We start from the raw sequence: 14,659 nt of genomic DNA, 5'->3' as shown, positions 1-14,659 counted from the left end.
ACCATCCCTTGGACTGACTAGATAGTTGCCTTGATGCCTGGCCACCATGTCTTCAGTCTGTGAGCCTGCTGAAGTATGTCTGCCACTTCCTTTTTTGAGACCTCTCCTGACTCATTCTGGCCGAATATATTTGATCTCTATTTTCTCCTTTTTTGTCATACTTATGTTTAACAAGAGCCCTTTTAAATATCATCTAGCAATTGAAAAGGGCCTACCTACAGAATTGCCACAATATTACTCAGTCTCTAAGAGCAGGAGTCACTTTGTCTTCAATCTGTCACAATACTAGGCATATGCTAGGTACTCTCTAAACACATGATGAAGAATGGATGGATGGGTCAATGCATGAATGTATGTGTGGACCTCTGCAGTATAAAGCTTATCTTTAAGTAATATAATGATTCCTGGTAGCAACCTTCTATAATAATAAAAGTGTAATATGCTAATTAGACCAGATGTCCTTCCGGACAACCTTCCAGAGGAAGCCAGGGCTGCGAGGGAAGACCTGTACCAGGTGCCTGCCAGCGGCCAGAGGGAAGCCCGGCTCTCAGTTGCCAGAGGGAAGCCGGTGCTGGCAGCCGGGGGGAAGGAAGGCCTGCTCTTGCACGAATTTCATGCATCAGGCCTCTAGTAATGTAATAAATGGCAAAAACAGTGAAGCCAGATTACTTTTGTTTTAATCCCAGCTCTGCCAAATCAAGCTTTGGTACCAACGGCAAGGCGCTTAACCTCACGGTGCCTCCATCTTTTGTTTTTTGTTTTTAAATTTTGTAAAATGGATAATAATAGCATCTCAGCTGTGTTATGAGGACTTAATGTGGCAATCCACATAAAGTGCTTGAGTGGTGCCTGGCACATAGTAATCTGCTCCATAATGTCTCTGTTCCTATTATATAACCTATAAAGAGAAAGTAGAATTGCAGTGTAGGACCACAGGCTACTTGAGCAATGCGTTTTTGGGAAACAGAGAAGATGAATGGAAACTTAATTATGCTCCACAGAGATCCCATGGTCTTGTGCTGTGAAAGGATGTCTTTGTTAATGCTCTTTGTTGGGAGTGTGTTGGGGAATGAAAGCTGAGGTCATGGGGAGACCTCACTGATGCTGCTAATGGAGCCTACTTGTTTCTTCTGGTGGGACATTGCAGTATCATAAAAGCCATTGTTTCACTCATCTAATTGAGGCGAACACTTGTGAGAGGTAAGCAAGAATTAGGGCAACTACAGAATATTTGTCAAAATCAGGACGGGTTGCTGTTGTATGTACACTGGAACAGCAGGCATAGGCAGAGCAGTTTCAGGCAAACCAGAATAACTTTGAAGCACAGTATACACTTTCAGCATATATGTGGCCTGGTTGGTTTAAGAACCTTTCTGTCTTTGATGGGCACCTTTACCTTTAAAATACTTTCAGAAGAAGATACATGGATCATTTATTGAACTTCATTTAGTTTCACTCATTAGTACATAAAATAAACCACAGTTGGCTTTAGGTCTCAGCTACTATCCCCAGTGCCAGTGTCAGCTCACTAGATTAGGGGAAGGGGCCAATCCATCTACTCTATTGTGTATTGCAGAACAGTGGAGACAAAAAAGGATGACATGAATTAAGAATGCGACTTTTCCTTAATCTGAAATTTAAACCAATGATTACTTCCCCTGAATTAATTCTGTTTCTTTAACAGAGAATCATAACCAGTAGAGTTCAGTTAACCCAGGGCCCTTGATTGACAGCTGCGAATGAAACCTATTCAAATTAGTGGCTTTCCTTGGTGGTTCACCTTAGGTGTCAAAACCAGACTAGAACTCAGGTTTCTGTTTTGAATCCAGCGTTCAGTACCGTGGTTAAATCATCAAAGAATGTCATGTCTAAATAAATTAAAGAACCCTCCATATCTTTTACTGCTGAAGCTGTCTACAAAAATAGTATAAAATTAGGGAATCATTTACATCTGGCTTTATCCTCTTGCGAGAGCATTTGGATTTGAGAGCGAGTGGCACCCTGCCAGTGACAAATGGAGGCACTGAGCTTGCCTTCCCATCATCCGCTACCTTTTATGGTGTCTAGGGATTTCTTGCTCTCCTTTGTGACCCAGCTGCAAAGCAGCTGTTGTTGAGAGGCTCCCGCTTTTCCACTCTCACAAGGCAGCTTTGTAACCATCCCCACGGGATTTAACCTCTGCAGCACGAGTGTCAACGCTGAGCTCTGTGAGCCAAGGCCATCTCTATGGGGGCCAATCCACATCGCTACTCCCCGTGCTTTTAAACAGTTGGGGATGGAGCAGTCCAGCGAATATTCATGATGCTGGCCTTGACAAGCAAGAAGCACCCATTGCACAGACAGACTGGCTGAATGGTTGGTGTGCTTGCTGATAGCTAAGATTCATGGCTTTCTAATTGAGCTAATTCCTTAAACCAAAATCACATTGACCTTTTTATCCATCTAAAAGAAAGTTTCCTGTGCTGGTTGGGTGGCTTGGTTGGTTGGAGCCACATCCCGGACACCCAAAGGTTGAGGGTTCGATTTCTGGTCAGTCAGGGCACATACTAGGGTTGCAGGTCCAATCCCTTGTCGGGGTGCATACGGGAGGCAACTGATCAATGTTTTTCTTTCTCTCTCCCTTCCTCTCTCTCTAAAAATCAATAAAAACATGTCCTTTGGTGAGGATTAGGAAAAAAAGCCAAGAATTTACTAAGAAAAGAAAGTTTCCTATTGTAAACCATTTTCTATGAAGTTTTAGTGCCACCTATGGACCACAGAGTGCTGACTAAAATATGGTTTCTTTTTTTTACCTTTGTAGAGGAGCAGTGTTGATGACCATGACAATAGGGGTTACCTCCTGAGTATCACATAGGCCTTAATATTTAATCACATTTACCACTGAAACCTATGCGCTCCCAATGAGGCAACAATACTTCCCAATGAGAGTATGATTTAAGAAGTGTATTTTGGTTGAGCCGGCGTGGCTCATCGGTTGACCCAGGAACCAAGAGGTCACTGGTTTGATTCCTGGTCAAGGCACATGCCCAGGTTGTGGGTTTGATCCCCAGTAGGGGGCATGCAGGAGGCAGCCAATTGATGATGTTTTCACTCTCATGGATGTTTTTATCTCTCTACTAGAGGCCCAGTGCATGAAATTTGTGCATTGGAGGGGGGCGGGGAGTGTTCCTCAGCCTGGCCTGCGCCCTCTCGCCGGACATTCTTGGGGGAAGTTTGACTGCCGGCTTGTGGCTGGATGGTCTTCTGCTGCTGCACAGCCTGCTGCTTGAGCTTCAGCAGCTGCTGCACATGCATGGGCTGGGCCACCACGGTCTGTCCTGCAAACACCATCGAGTGGGTGAGTCAAGCATGAAGGCAGGCTCACCATGAGTTCCCTGAGCTTCTCTAAGTCACTGAGTTGTTCAGACTGACTGCCTTCTACAGAGAATGGCACTGGGATCAGGCCTAAGCCAGCAGTTGGACATCCCTCTTGCATTCCGGGACCCCTTGGGGGAAATAGCAGTGCGCCAAGTGGCAGGCAGCCAGGGAGGAGCCCATATTGGGCTGGGCACCATGCTGCTCGCGCTCATCCCAGCCCGCTGCGCCAGCTGCTGCCACTTGGTAGTACAGCTGCAGAGTCGGGAGAGGCTCCCGCTGTGGCAGTTGTGCTCACCAGCCATAAGCCTGGCTTCTGGCAAGCAGCGCTTCCCCTTGTGGGAGCACACTGACCACCAGGGGGCAGCTCCTGCATTGAGCGTCTGCCCCCTGGTGGTCAGTGCACATCATAGCGACTGGTTGTTCTGGTTGTTGCACTGTAAGTCGCTTGGGCTTTTATTATATAGATCCTTTTCCCTACCTCTCCCTCTCTAAATATCAATAAAGGGAAAAAAAATTAAGTGTTTTTAGTGGTTGCTTTTTCAATATATTTCCATTTCCATGCATTTATGACCAGCTACTATGCATCTGACCCTTATAATAAGTGTTGGTTAAACAATTCTCCTAAAGTGGTTTACAAATAAAAGAGAAGGGAACAAATGGTAATTGGAGTACATGTGGTGTCACAACAAAAGTAGGAATCAAGTGTTTTAGAGCACCCACGGCTCAGTGTAAAGGATTCTGGGCAGGTTTAATTTGGCCAGAGAAAACTTGGAAACTTATCTAAGACTTCTAAAAAAAATACTTTTTGGAGTTATTTTCCTTTCTAATTTTCAATTGAATTAAGAAAAAGAAACCTAGACTTGATCTTTTAAGCCCAGTTGTGATTTATGTTTTGATTTTCTGTGTTCTTTTTCGAAACACTCAATGTCTCATCTCTTTCTGTTGACATTATCACTTCCCCTCCCCTTCACAGCCAGATGGGACAGAATTGTCTGCAATTAAGGTATCCATTTCCTCTTTCCCTCTCCACTCCCCACCCCACTCCCTAAGGATCCTTCATTCCTTTTGGCTTCCAGGCCTGCTCCATAGAAACACACCTTACTGAGGTTACCAGTCATCTCTCTGTCACTAAATCTAATGGATATTTTTCAACATTTGACATAATTGACTGTGCTGTTTTCTTGAAATATTTTATCTTGCCTTTGACCTCTTAATTCAGCCTGACATCTCAGACTGAATCTTATAGGTACCTCAATCTCTACAATTCTCAAAACTGGATTCATAATGTTACTTTCTTAACCTGTTTTTTTGTTTTGGTTTGTGTTTTTTTTTCTATTATTTACCAGCTTTTCTTCAGTTTCACAATCAGGAACATAGAGGAGATCTTGTTACCTCACCTCCCTCATCCCAACCCCCGCCCCATGTTGCAACCCTCTCTATATTACTTGACTATTTCCCATGTCAGTCCACTAATTCTCATCCCCATTATCAACTTCATCGATCTTTTTTAACAGCCTGTGCTAATCTGCCTACATCCCTTCCGTTCCCATTCCAATGTTACTCACACTGCCCTCAGAGTGATATTTATAAAGCAAATAACCACAAATTCTCTCATGTAACTTGTAAGCCAGGTGCACTCTACTCTTCCCTGCATTTTCTCCTGGCCCACTCCACTCCGCCCCTGTCTCACCCTGAGCTCCAAGCAGTGTTTCTGTTTTGCTGCCCCTGGGGCTTTACCTTTGCGGGCCTCGCCTTAGAGCCTTAGAACACGTGTCTCACCTTCAGCCAGTTAATCAGACACATCTTTCAGATTTTTAGAGGAAGCAGCAGTCCCTTTGGAAACCTTCCCTGAGTACTGCAACTAGGTCAAACCGACTGTTCTCAGTGAAATTCACAACCCTTGTTTGTGTGGACTTAGAAGAGCTACAGTTTTGGAAGCATCATGGGCCGAGTTTGTGTCTGTTCTTCTTCACCATTTTCATCCTGGTGCTAACACAGTGCTAGGCACATAGTAGGTGCCTAATAAATACTTGTTGAATAAAGAAAGCAAATGAATAAATTCAATAGATTCCTGAAATCTCATTATTTTAATTAAAAATAGGCATGTTTAGCCTGGCCATTGTGCCTCAATGGTTGAGCATAGACCTATGAACCTGGAGATCACAGTTCAATTCTGGGTCAGAGCACATGCCCAGGTTGCAGGCTCAATCCCCAGTAAGGGGAATGCAGGAGGCAGCCAACCAATGATTCTCTCTAATCATTGATATTTCTACCAATCTCTCCCTTTCCCTTCTTCTCTGAAATCAATAAAAATATATTTTAAAAAATAAATAAATAGAATAAAATAGAAATAGGCATGTTTCTGTTTAGTTTGTGATTGAAGATATTATAAAGTCTAAAATTAGCCAAATTTGAAATTTAAAAATGATTTACATAACTTTAAAGGAAAATTTAGGATACTTTACCTATAATTTAATTATAACTTTTATTTCACCGCAACTTAGATATTTTAATAAAATATCTGAAAACTGTCCTTAATAACTGAGATCATGAATGGAGAAGAGTTATTGGGAGACATTGGTTTTAACTTGATGTTGAGGCCAGTATAGCAGTGCAATGTAACAGCCTAAGTCATTTGGCCAAATGGAGCTTAAGATGTGGTTGTATCCTGTCAAATTAATTATCTCCCCCTGAAATGTTCTTACAGTATGTGTGGATGACCTCTTTAAGCCTCAAGGGAAAATATACAAATGAACAGATGTAGAAAGGAAATGAAAACTTGTACTATAACAGGAAATCTAAATAAGCTAAACACCTTCAGTTATGTGATATTTTAGAAATTAGCTATTTTGTGTTTATACCTTAACCTATAACATATAAGCTCTGGTGAAAGCAACATGTAATTTATATATTGAAAATTATCAAATATTTTAAATATTTATAAAAGGCAAGATACTTATTTAAAATAGTTATTTTAAATGGTCCTGAATGGTTGTATTTTATGATGGTTTTAAGATATATTTTTCTTTTTTATTCAAAACATGGTTTAAATGCAAGGGTTTTTAGTTTTTTATCTTTTTTTTTTTTTTAATATATTTTATTGATTTTTTACAGAGCGGAAGGGAGAGGAGGGATAGAGAGTTAGAAACATCGATGAGAGAGAAACATCGATCAGCTGCCTCCTGCACGCCCCCCACTGGGGGCGTGCCTGCAACCAAGGTACATGCCCTTGACCGGAATCGAACCCGGGACCCTTGAGTCCGCAAGCCGACGCTCTATCCACTGAGCCAAACCGGTTTTGGCAGTTTTTTATCTTTTTTGCCCCCCAACCCCCTTACACCTCTCCTTGGCATTCTTATATGTCTTTCTCTTTTATTTTATTTTCATGCAAGTTACCAGAGAGCTGGTGTTCCTGTCCTTGACGATGCCTGGCTTGTGGCCTCCTGTCTGGCCAGTCTTTCTGAATTAGTTCTCCAATCTCTCTTACCCTAACATCTCCATCAGACAGAACTTGATTGCTCCACAGCACATACACCTTCGTACCAACACTTTTTCCCACAGTCTTCCCTGTTTGATGAAGTGATACCTGCATTCACCTTGGTATTTAACTCTAGTTTTTATGTTAGAACCATCCATTCTCCGTCCTTCAGCCACCTATCTTCAGGAGATTCCAAATTTAACCACATCTCACCACTTCCAATGCTTCACTTGACTCTTAGCCATGGAATATTAATAACCTCCTAGGTGGTCTTTCTGTTTTCTCTTGTCCCCTATAGTCAGTATTTCCACCCAAAATCTACAGTGTTTTTTGTACCTTTATTTAAAATCCCATTGTGTTCCTTCCTGATCAAAAGAAATTTTAGTGCTTGCTTCAGCAGCACATACACTAAAATTAAAATGATACAGAGAGGATTAGCATGGCTCCTGCCCAAGGATGACACACAGATTCATGAAGTGTTCCATAATTTTGTGCAGTTCCTGGAGACAGTTCGACCCTTTGCTTGTTAACATCAAGGAAATTATATGAGTCAGAGCAACATGTGGCATCCAATACTGAAACTGTGGTTTGCACTTCCAAAAAAGAAAATTAATTCCAAACCTCTCACAGAGCATACTAGGTCCTACAAGATGTGGTGCCTCCCATCTCTCACACTCATTCCCTATGATTCTTTGGCGGGGGCGGGGGCGGGGGGGGGGGGGAACTCCACCGATGCCATATTGATGGTCTTGTGAGGCCCTAACACTCCATGCATGCCCAACCTTTGCATGGCTCACTTGCTTCCTTTTCTTAGGTTGCTTCTCAAATGCCACTAAATGCCTTCCTTGACCACATTATCAAAGATCACCCTATCCCACCCTCAGGAGAGTATTGCTCTTTTCCCTCGGCCTGTGTTATATTTTACCAGAGTACTTAAGAGCAACTAACAGTGTCCCCCGCTCCTGTGCAAATTACCCATTACACCACTAGGATGTGAACTGCAGGAGGGCAGGAACTTGGTCTTGATGACCAAGACCTAGAACACAGCCTGTCACATAGCAGGAGCTTATTCCATTTCTATGGCATGAAACGTCACATCTTTGAAACCTTCTTTTGCCCTTCTCAGTAGACTAAGTGTACTGTGTTCTCAAGACACAACTCGACACTAACACAGCACTATATTTATCAGTCCACTCCAGATGAGTACTTCTCTCCCCATCATTCTTGAAATACTGACGGATCAATACTATCATTCACCTTTGAAACCCCAGCAGTAAAATTATCTTTTGATTCAGATAGTGTTAATCTCCTCTTAAAAATATTCTTTCAGTTTAAAAAAACAACAACATACAAGTATTTAGCACATAAACTACAATGTATTTCATTTAGCAGTGGGTCTTGAAGATCTCTTGCGGTTTAAAACTTTTCTACAAAAGCATCTTAATAGATCCATAGTGTTTCATTGAAATGACATTTGGTTAACCAAGTCTATGCTGGTGGACAATGAGTTTGTATAAACAATTCTGCAATGAAGATGAATTGCCACACTTTTGTATTTACAGGTATTTCCTTTGGATAAATGCCTAGAAATAGAATGATTTAAAGACTTGTGATATATAACAAAAAGCTCTCCAGAAGGTCCTATCACAGTTTATTATATTTTAGCTATGTGTGATATAAACACCTATTTTTATGAACCCTTAGTAATACTGAGTTCTATTATTTTGAGGGGAACTTTATTAACAGGGGAAATAATAGAATCTCAATATGTTTATTTAAATTCTAGGTAAATTAAATATTGAGTAAGTTTAACATGCTTTTATAGGGATATTGGCCATTATTTTTTGAAATTTTTTGTGCCCATTGCTCATTTAATATGTCTGACTTCCAGGCCATAAAGTCAGCTGTATGTAAATGATCCACTTTATCTTCTCTGAATAAAATTCAGTGTATTGCAGTCTTCCATACTGCTCTGGTCAGCCATTCAATTTCAGCCTGTTTTGTGGCCTCCTTTCCTCCCAGAGTTTCAACTACGTCTGGGAGACTTAATGATGCTCACAAGGCTGGAGAGAAGCCACCCTCCTCAACTTGGTCTGAGCTGAATCCTTCATCTGGAAGTCTGATGGCTCTACCATAGCACTTGAAATGGGTTTCAAGACAGCTTTGCTCAGGTTGAGAGTCCTGGTTCTGGGGCCCAGCCTTGACCTAGGCATACCACAGAGCCATCCCGCCCCGCTGAGGTTTTGACACTTCCTCTGGATGCTGCCCCTGAACAACTCCCTATCCCCAATAGCCACCCTCAGTGTCATCTGATGCATTTCCATGAACTTAGGCCTTAGGGCAATACCACATTCCATGCATCCTTCAGGAAGCTCCTGCTATGGGTGTTTAGGAAAAGAGGTCCCAGAAGGATTGATATTCATAGAAAATGAGACTTGGGAGACAATTCAGGGAGGAAAAACACAATCTATTATCAGTAAACTATTCAGCCACATTCATTTTTGTATCCAGTATCCTTATTCTATTATAATGCATACGAGAAGAAATATTATTCTCTCCCTAAAATATGAATGTCATAGTCAAAATTTAGGTATGTGATAATTTGATGAGGGAAATGTTTTGGTAGTATAGATATAAAATATTTTATCATGAAAGTCACCCCTGTCCTGTCCCTTCCCTTTGCCTGTAATTAAGGTTAGCTCTGGTAGAGTATAGTTGGTGTCTTTAAGGGACATGAGAATTAAGTGATTTGATGTAAATCATCTTGGTTTGTAGGAATTAGTTGAACTGTTAGATTTTTTTAATGATTTTTCTTCTTTTGAGGAGGGAAGACTTTTACAATGGAATACTATACAGCTGTAAAAAAGAAGGATCTCTTACCCTTTGAGACAGCATGTCCCAGAGAATATCATGCTAAGTGAAATGTCAGTCAGAGAAAGACAAGTATTACATGATCGCACTCATATGTGGAATCTAAGTAACAAAATAAACTGATGAACGGAGTGGATCCAGGGAAATGGAGGCATGGAAAAGAGTGTGGAATCTCAGAGGGAAAGCAGGGGAGGGTGGGTGGATGGGAAGTAATTAACCAAGGACCTTGTATGCATATATGCATAACCCATGGACACATACAATAATAGGGTGTTGAAGGCCTGGGGCAGGGGGTGGGGGTGGCTGGAGGGGGTCAGTGGGGGGAAAAAAGGAACATATGTAATACTTTAAACAATAAAAATTATTAAAAATAAAAAAATAGAAAAAAAAGTGGAAACATGGCGCTATTAAAATATTTTTGGATAAGGGCATCACAAAAACAGTTCTGCTTAAGAAACATTAATCTGGTGAAATGAAATTCAGTGTGAACTGAAAAAGCTTTTATTTGAGAGAGGAGAAAGTGTTAGTAGTGAGAGTCATTTTGTAGGAAAATGGTGAAATTTAGTTGCTACCATGACATGAAATTCTAAAATGGATTTTTGAATTTTGGTAATTAGGAACCACTTGGCAACATTAAACTTGGGAGGACGAATTCTTTTTAAGAGATAGAAGAAAGAAAAATCAAAGAATGCCAGGACTTTATATGCCAGATCTGAAGCTAGTTATTTGTGATTTTATTAGCCATCCTTCAAAACTGTGTTCACTTTTCCAAATGAGGAAAAAGAGACTCAGTTATTACAAAAGATACTCATAGTCACACAGTTCAGTAAGTAGAGGGAGCAAGATTCAAACATAGGCTTGTCTGTCTAAACTAGTTCTCTGAAAGAGAATTGGAGAAATTGTTTGCCCACTGTTGCTCTGGGGCTAATTAATTCCCTTACTACTACTGGGTAATATGTTCATTATGTGCCTCCTGTAACTAGAACAGAGGACAAGCACTCTGTTCATCATTATATCCCTGGTACTCAGAACTGTGTAAGACAAATGGTAGGCATTCAATAAATAATTTTTAAACTACAAAAATAAAGGAACAAACAAATAAACAAGTCACAGAACTAGCAGAAGAACCTGAGCTTCTTAACTCACATTTCCCTTATTTGTCACAGTTGACCACAATCTCTCCCCCTCCCCTTTTTCTTTTTTTCTGAACCAACACACGAGTCCAAAAATCCAAGCCAATATACCAAATGAGTAATGGTGCTTGATTTGAGGAGTTTGTACAACCAGTGGTTACTCCATAATGCTTTTAGGAAATGCTGACGTAATCTAAAAGACAACCAGAAAAACATGCTGAGAAACCTTTATTCTCTTCTCAACTACCATCCCGCTAAAGCAATGATGGTTGAAAGAGTAATTTTTTAAAATGTATCTTTATTGTTGAAAGTATTCCAGATGTCCCCTTTCCCTGCCCCCATTGACCTCTTCCACCCTGCACCCCCCCGCCAGGCCTACCACACTGTTGTCTGTTTCCATGGGTTATGCATATAAATTCTTTGGTTGATATCTTCCCACCCCGACTCCCTCCCTTCCCTCTGAGATTCTTCATTCTGTTGCATGATTCCATGTCTCTGGATCCACTCTGTTCATCAGTTTATTTTGTTACTTAGATTCCACATATAAGTGAGATCATGCAATACTTGTCTTTCTCTGACTGGCTTATTTTGCTTAGCTTAATAACCTCCAGGTCCCTCCATGCTGTCTCAAAGAGTAAGAGATCCTTCTTTTTTTTACAATTGCATAGTATTCCCTTGTGTAAATGTACCATATCTTTTTTATTCACTCCTCTACTGACGGGCACTTGGGCTGTTTCCAGATCTTAGCTATTGTAAATTAGCTATGAACGTAGGGGTGCATGCGTTCTTTCTGATTGGTGTTTCAGGGTTCTTAGGATATATTCCTAGAAGTGGGGTCACCGAGTGTTATCTCTCAGCCACCATAATCCCGTTGTAAGAGCTAGTAATGTGTGTATCTACATGGATTATGCATTTGGTTGACTCTCGATTTTGTATATTCTTGTTAGGATATTATTTTCCTCTTTATTATCTGGCACTTGACTAAATAAATAGTAGCCAAGGCAAGAAGATAGGTTTTTGCATGATGGTTTGATACTTACCCCCAGAAAGAATGTTCTGTCCTTCAATGTGTTTATTTTGTATCTAGGAACTGGTGGGACTCATTGCCTTTAATAACCTGGTCCCTGGAGTAACCAGAGACCACTGCCCTTTGCGTTCTGGTGGCTGTTTTTAATGCTGTATACGATTATTTTGCCAGTTGACTACAGATGAGGATTTTACTACCCTATTTACTATGACATTGATAAATGAACCAGTTGTTTCTCTTCTGTCCTAAAAAACTTAAGTGGAAGAAAGTTCACAGATCCTTTTTATCTTTGCATATAACATTTGTACAGACTCTCTACCAATGATAGTTTTCTTTGTGCATCTTTCTTTTAATATCATCTGCAAGTTCTTTGTACATCATTTTCCAGTGATGATTTAAAGCTGACCATGTGTTTTTGAGGCGGTGTGTATAAAAGAACATACTCTTTGTCATTCAGAATTCTGCATTCTGTTGCACACTATATATGTACATATAAATAATAATTAACATTTATTATAGAATTACAGTGTACCTAAGTATATAATAATGACTTTATGTGTGTTACCTCAGAAATTTAATATCCTTATGAACTATTTTATTATCTTCTTTTGAAATAATATGCTTTATTTTTAGAGAAGTGTTAGATATAAAAAAATTGAATCAAATGTACAGATAATTCCCATATGTTCCCTCACCATCTTGCCACCCTTCACACAGCTTTCCTATTATTATGAACTTGCATTAGTGACATACATTTGTTACAATTGATGAGCTAATACAGACACATTGCTATTAATTAAAGTCCATAGTTTACATTAGGGTTCACTCTTTGTGTTATATATTCTATGGGATTTTACAAATGTGTAATTTCCTGTATTCATTCTTATAGTATTATATCGAGTAGTTTCCACTGCCCTAAGTATTTTCTGTGTTCCACCTATCTTCTGGTTTGCAATAGAGAAATTCCAGCTAAGAGATGAAATACACTGAGTGGCCAGATTATTATGATCTCTGAACGCATAATAATCTGGCCACTCAGTGTATATCCTGTATAATAAAAGGCTAATATGCAAATTGTCCCCTTGACCAGGAGTTCGACCAGCAGGCCCATGTCCCCTCCCCCTGGCCAGGCTGGCCGGACCCCACCCACCCATGCACGAATTCATGCACCAGGCCTCTAAAAATGTGTATATATATATACACACACACACACACACACACACACACACACACACACACACACACTGAGTGGCAAGATTATTATGTGTTCAGAGATCATAATAATCTGGCCACTCAGTGTAATTTTCTGATGGCCACATAGCTACACAAATTTGGGTGCTGCTGTGCCTGCCTAGCATCTAGCTCTTAATTCATATGTTAGACTGTCTGACTCATTACAGTGATTTTATCACTTAGGAATCCTAATTTGGTAAGATTATTGCGAGTTTTTACTGACTTCATGGAAGTATGATATGTATATGAAGCATTTTGCCTGTGTTTTCCTTTTTTTCCCTTTGAAGTTACAATGCTGGGAGAAATATTTCAGGGAATTAAAATTTTAACTACTGGATATTTGATGAGATGTGTGAGTTAAAGAGGAATTGTTGACTGGAGTAGCCTTATTAAAATAAAAGAAGAAATGAACTGTTTTCTGATCATTTGGTGAACACTAGTTATAGGTGGCAGAGGCTGCTAGGAAAGGAATGAGCAAAGCATGTGCAAGCAAGAGTGAATCTTTTAAATGAGGGAATAAACTTAAAGGAAAGGGTATATGGAAAAATGAATCAAAGTTGGGTAGAATATTAGGTTCATTATACACTTCTAGTTTTGGAAGATTTATCTCCATAATAGTGGTTTCAAGAAAGAAAAAAAAATCATTTGAAGTTCATGTTGTAGGTAGTATATATACATTAGAAGGAACAAGTAGATAAGATTGTGTGGGGATTTTTTTTTTGTGTGTGTGTGTGTGTTTTATGTGTGTGTGTGTGTGTGTGTGTGTGTGTGTGTGTTTAACTTGGGACACTACCCAGTGCCTTGATGCCACTTGCGGTCAGCATAGATGCAGTCAGTAATGTTTATTTAAAGCTATAGCTAGGAAGATAACCTAATTTTGGATTGAATCCTGGATTAGCAGCATGTTAGTCCTGAATGACAGCAGCAAGTCCTAGATAAACTATATTGTTTGATATTCAACAAATTTGACTAGTTTCTTCATGTATAAAGTGAGCAATTATGATAAAATCCTCTCCAAAGCTAAAATGGCCATAATTCTTTACAAGGAAGAAGAAGAAATGAAAAGGAAGCAATTGAAGGGAGAATATAAAATAAACAATGATGATGGTGTTTCTTGTTATTCCTTCTATCTTATCCTTTTGGTTTCTCTGAAACCATTTTTTACTTTTCTTTCTTGCTTCCCTGCCAGGCTTCTTCTCTTTGATCTTTGATGAACTCACTTTTGTCTGTTCTTCTAATCTTGGTGTTTCCCAGGGCTCCGGCTTCAGTCTTCTCTCTCAGTACATTCTCCTTGATCATCTTTGTTCAGATAAAAACAATACATTTTTTATGATGATTATCAAGTAGACAACCAGGGGGCAGCTCACTGGGGCCCAGGAGGAGAATAATCCCTCATGATCCGCTGCTGAATCATCCATTTTCTCTGTTTTTCAAGGGTCGTAAGAGTGAGGCTGAAAAGTTCTTCTTGAAGGCTATTGAGCTGGATCCCACCAAAGGAAACTGTTACATGCATTATGGTGAGTGGTCGAGAGTTTTTTCCATGTCCCCCGCATTTCCTAC

At 40.1% G+C, this 14,659-nt stretch overlaps 1 protein-coding gene across 3 annotated transcripts in view; it reads left to right on the top strand.

Annotated features, from left to right (window-relative positions):
- Positions 1 to 14,659, top strand: part of TMTC2 (transmembrane O-mannosyltransferase targeting cadherins 2) — a 450,431-nt gene that overhangs the window by 343,897 nt on the left and 91,875 nt on the right. For all 3 annotated transcript variants that reach the window (XM_080660474.1, XM_080660476.1, XM_080660475.1), the window contains one exon: positions 14,535 to 14,616. In XM_080660474.1, coding sequence (XP_080516600.1) covers positions 14,535 to 14,616 — 82 coding nt within the window. The remainder of the gene's footprint in view (positions 1 to 14,534; positions 14,617 to 14,659) is intronic.

This window comes from Plecotus auritus, assembly GCF_963455305.1.
Source record: "Plecotus auritus genome assembly, chromosome: 3".
NCBI lineage: Eukaryota > Metazoa > Chordata > Mammalia > Chiroptera > Vespertilionidae > Plecotus > Plecotus auritus.
This window is presented reverse-complemented; position numbering and strand designations above follow the sequence as displayed.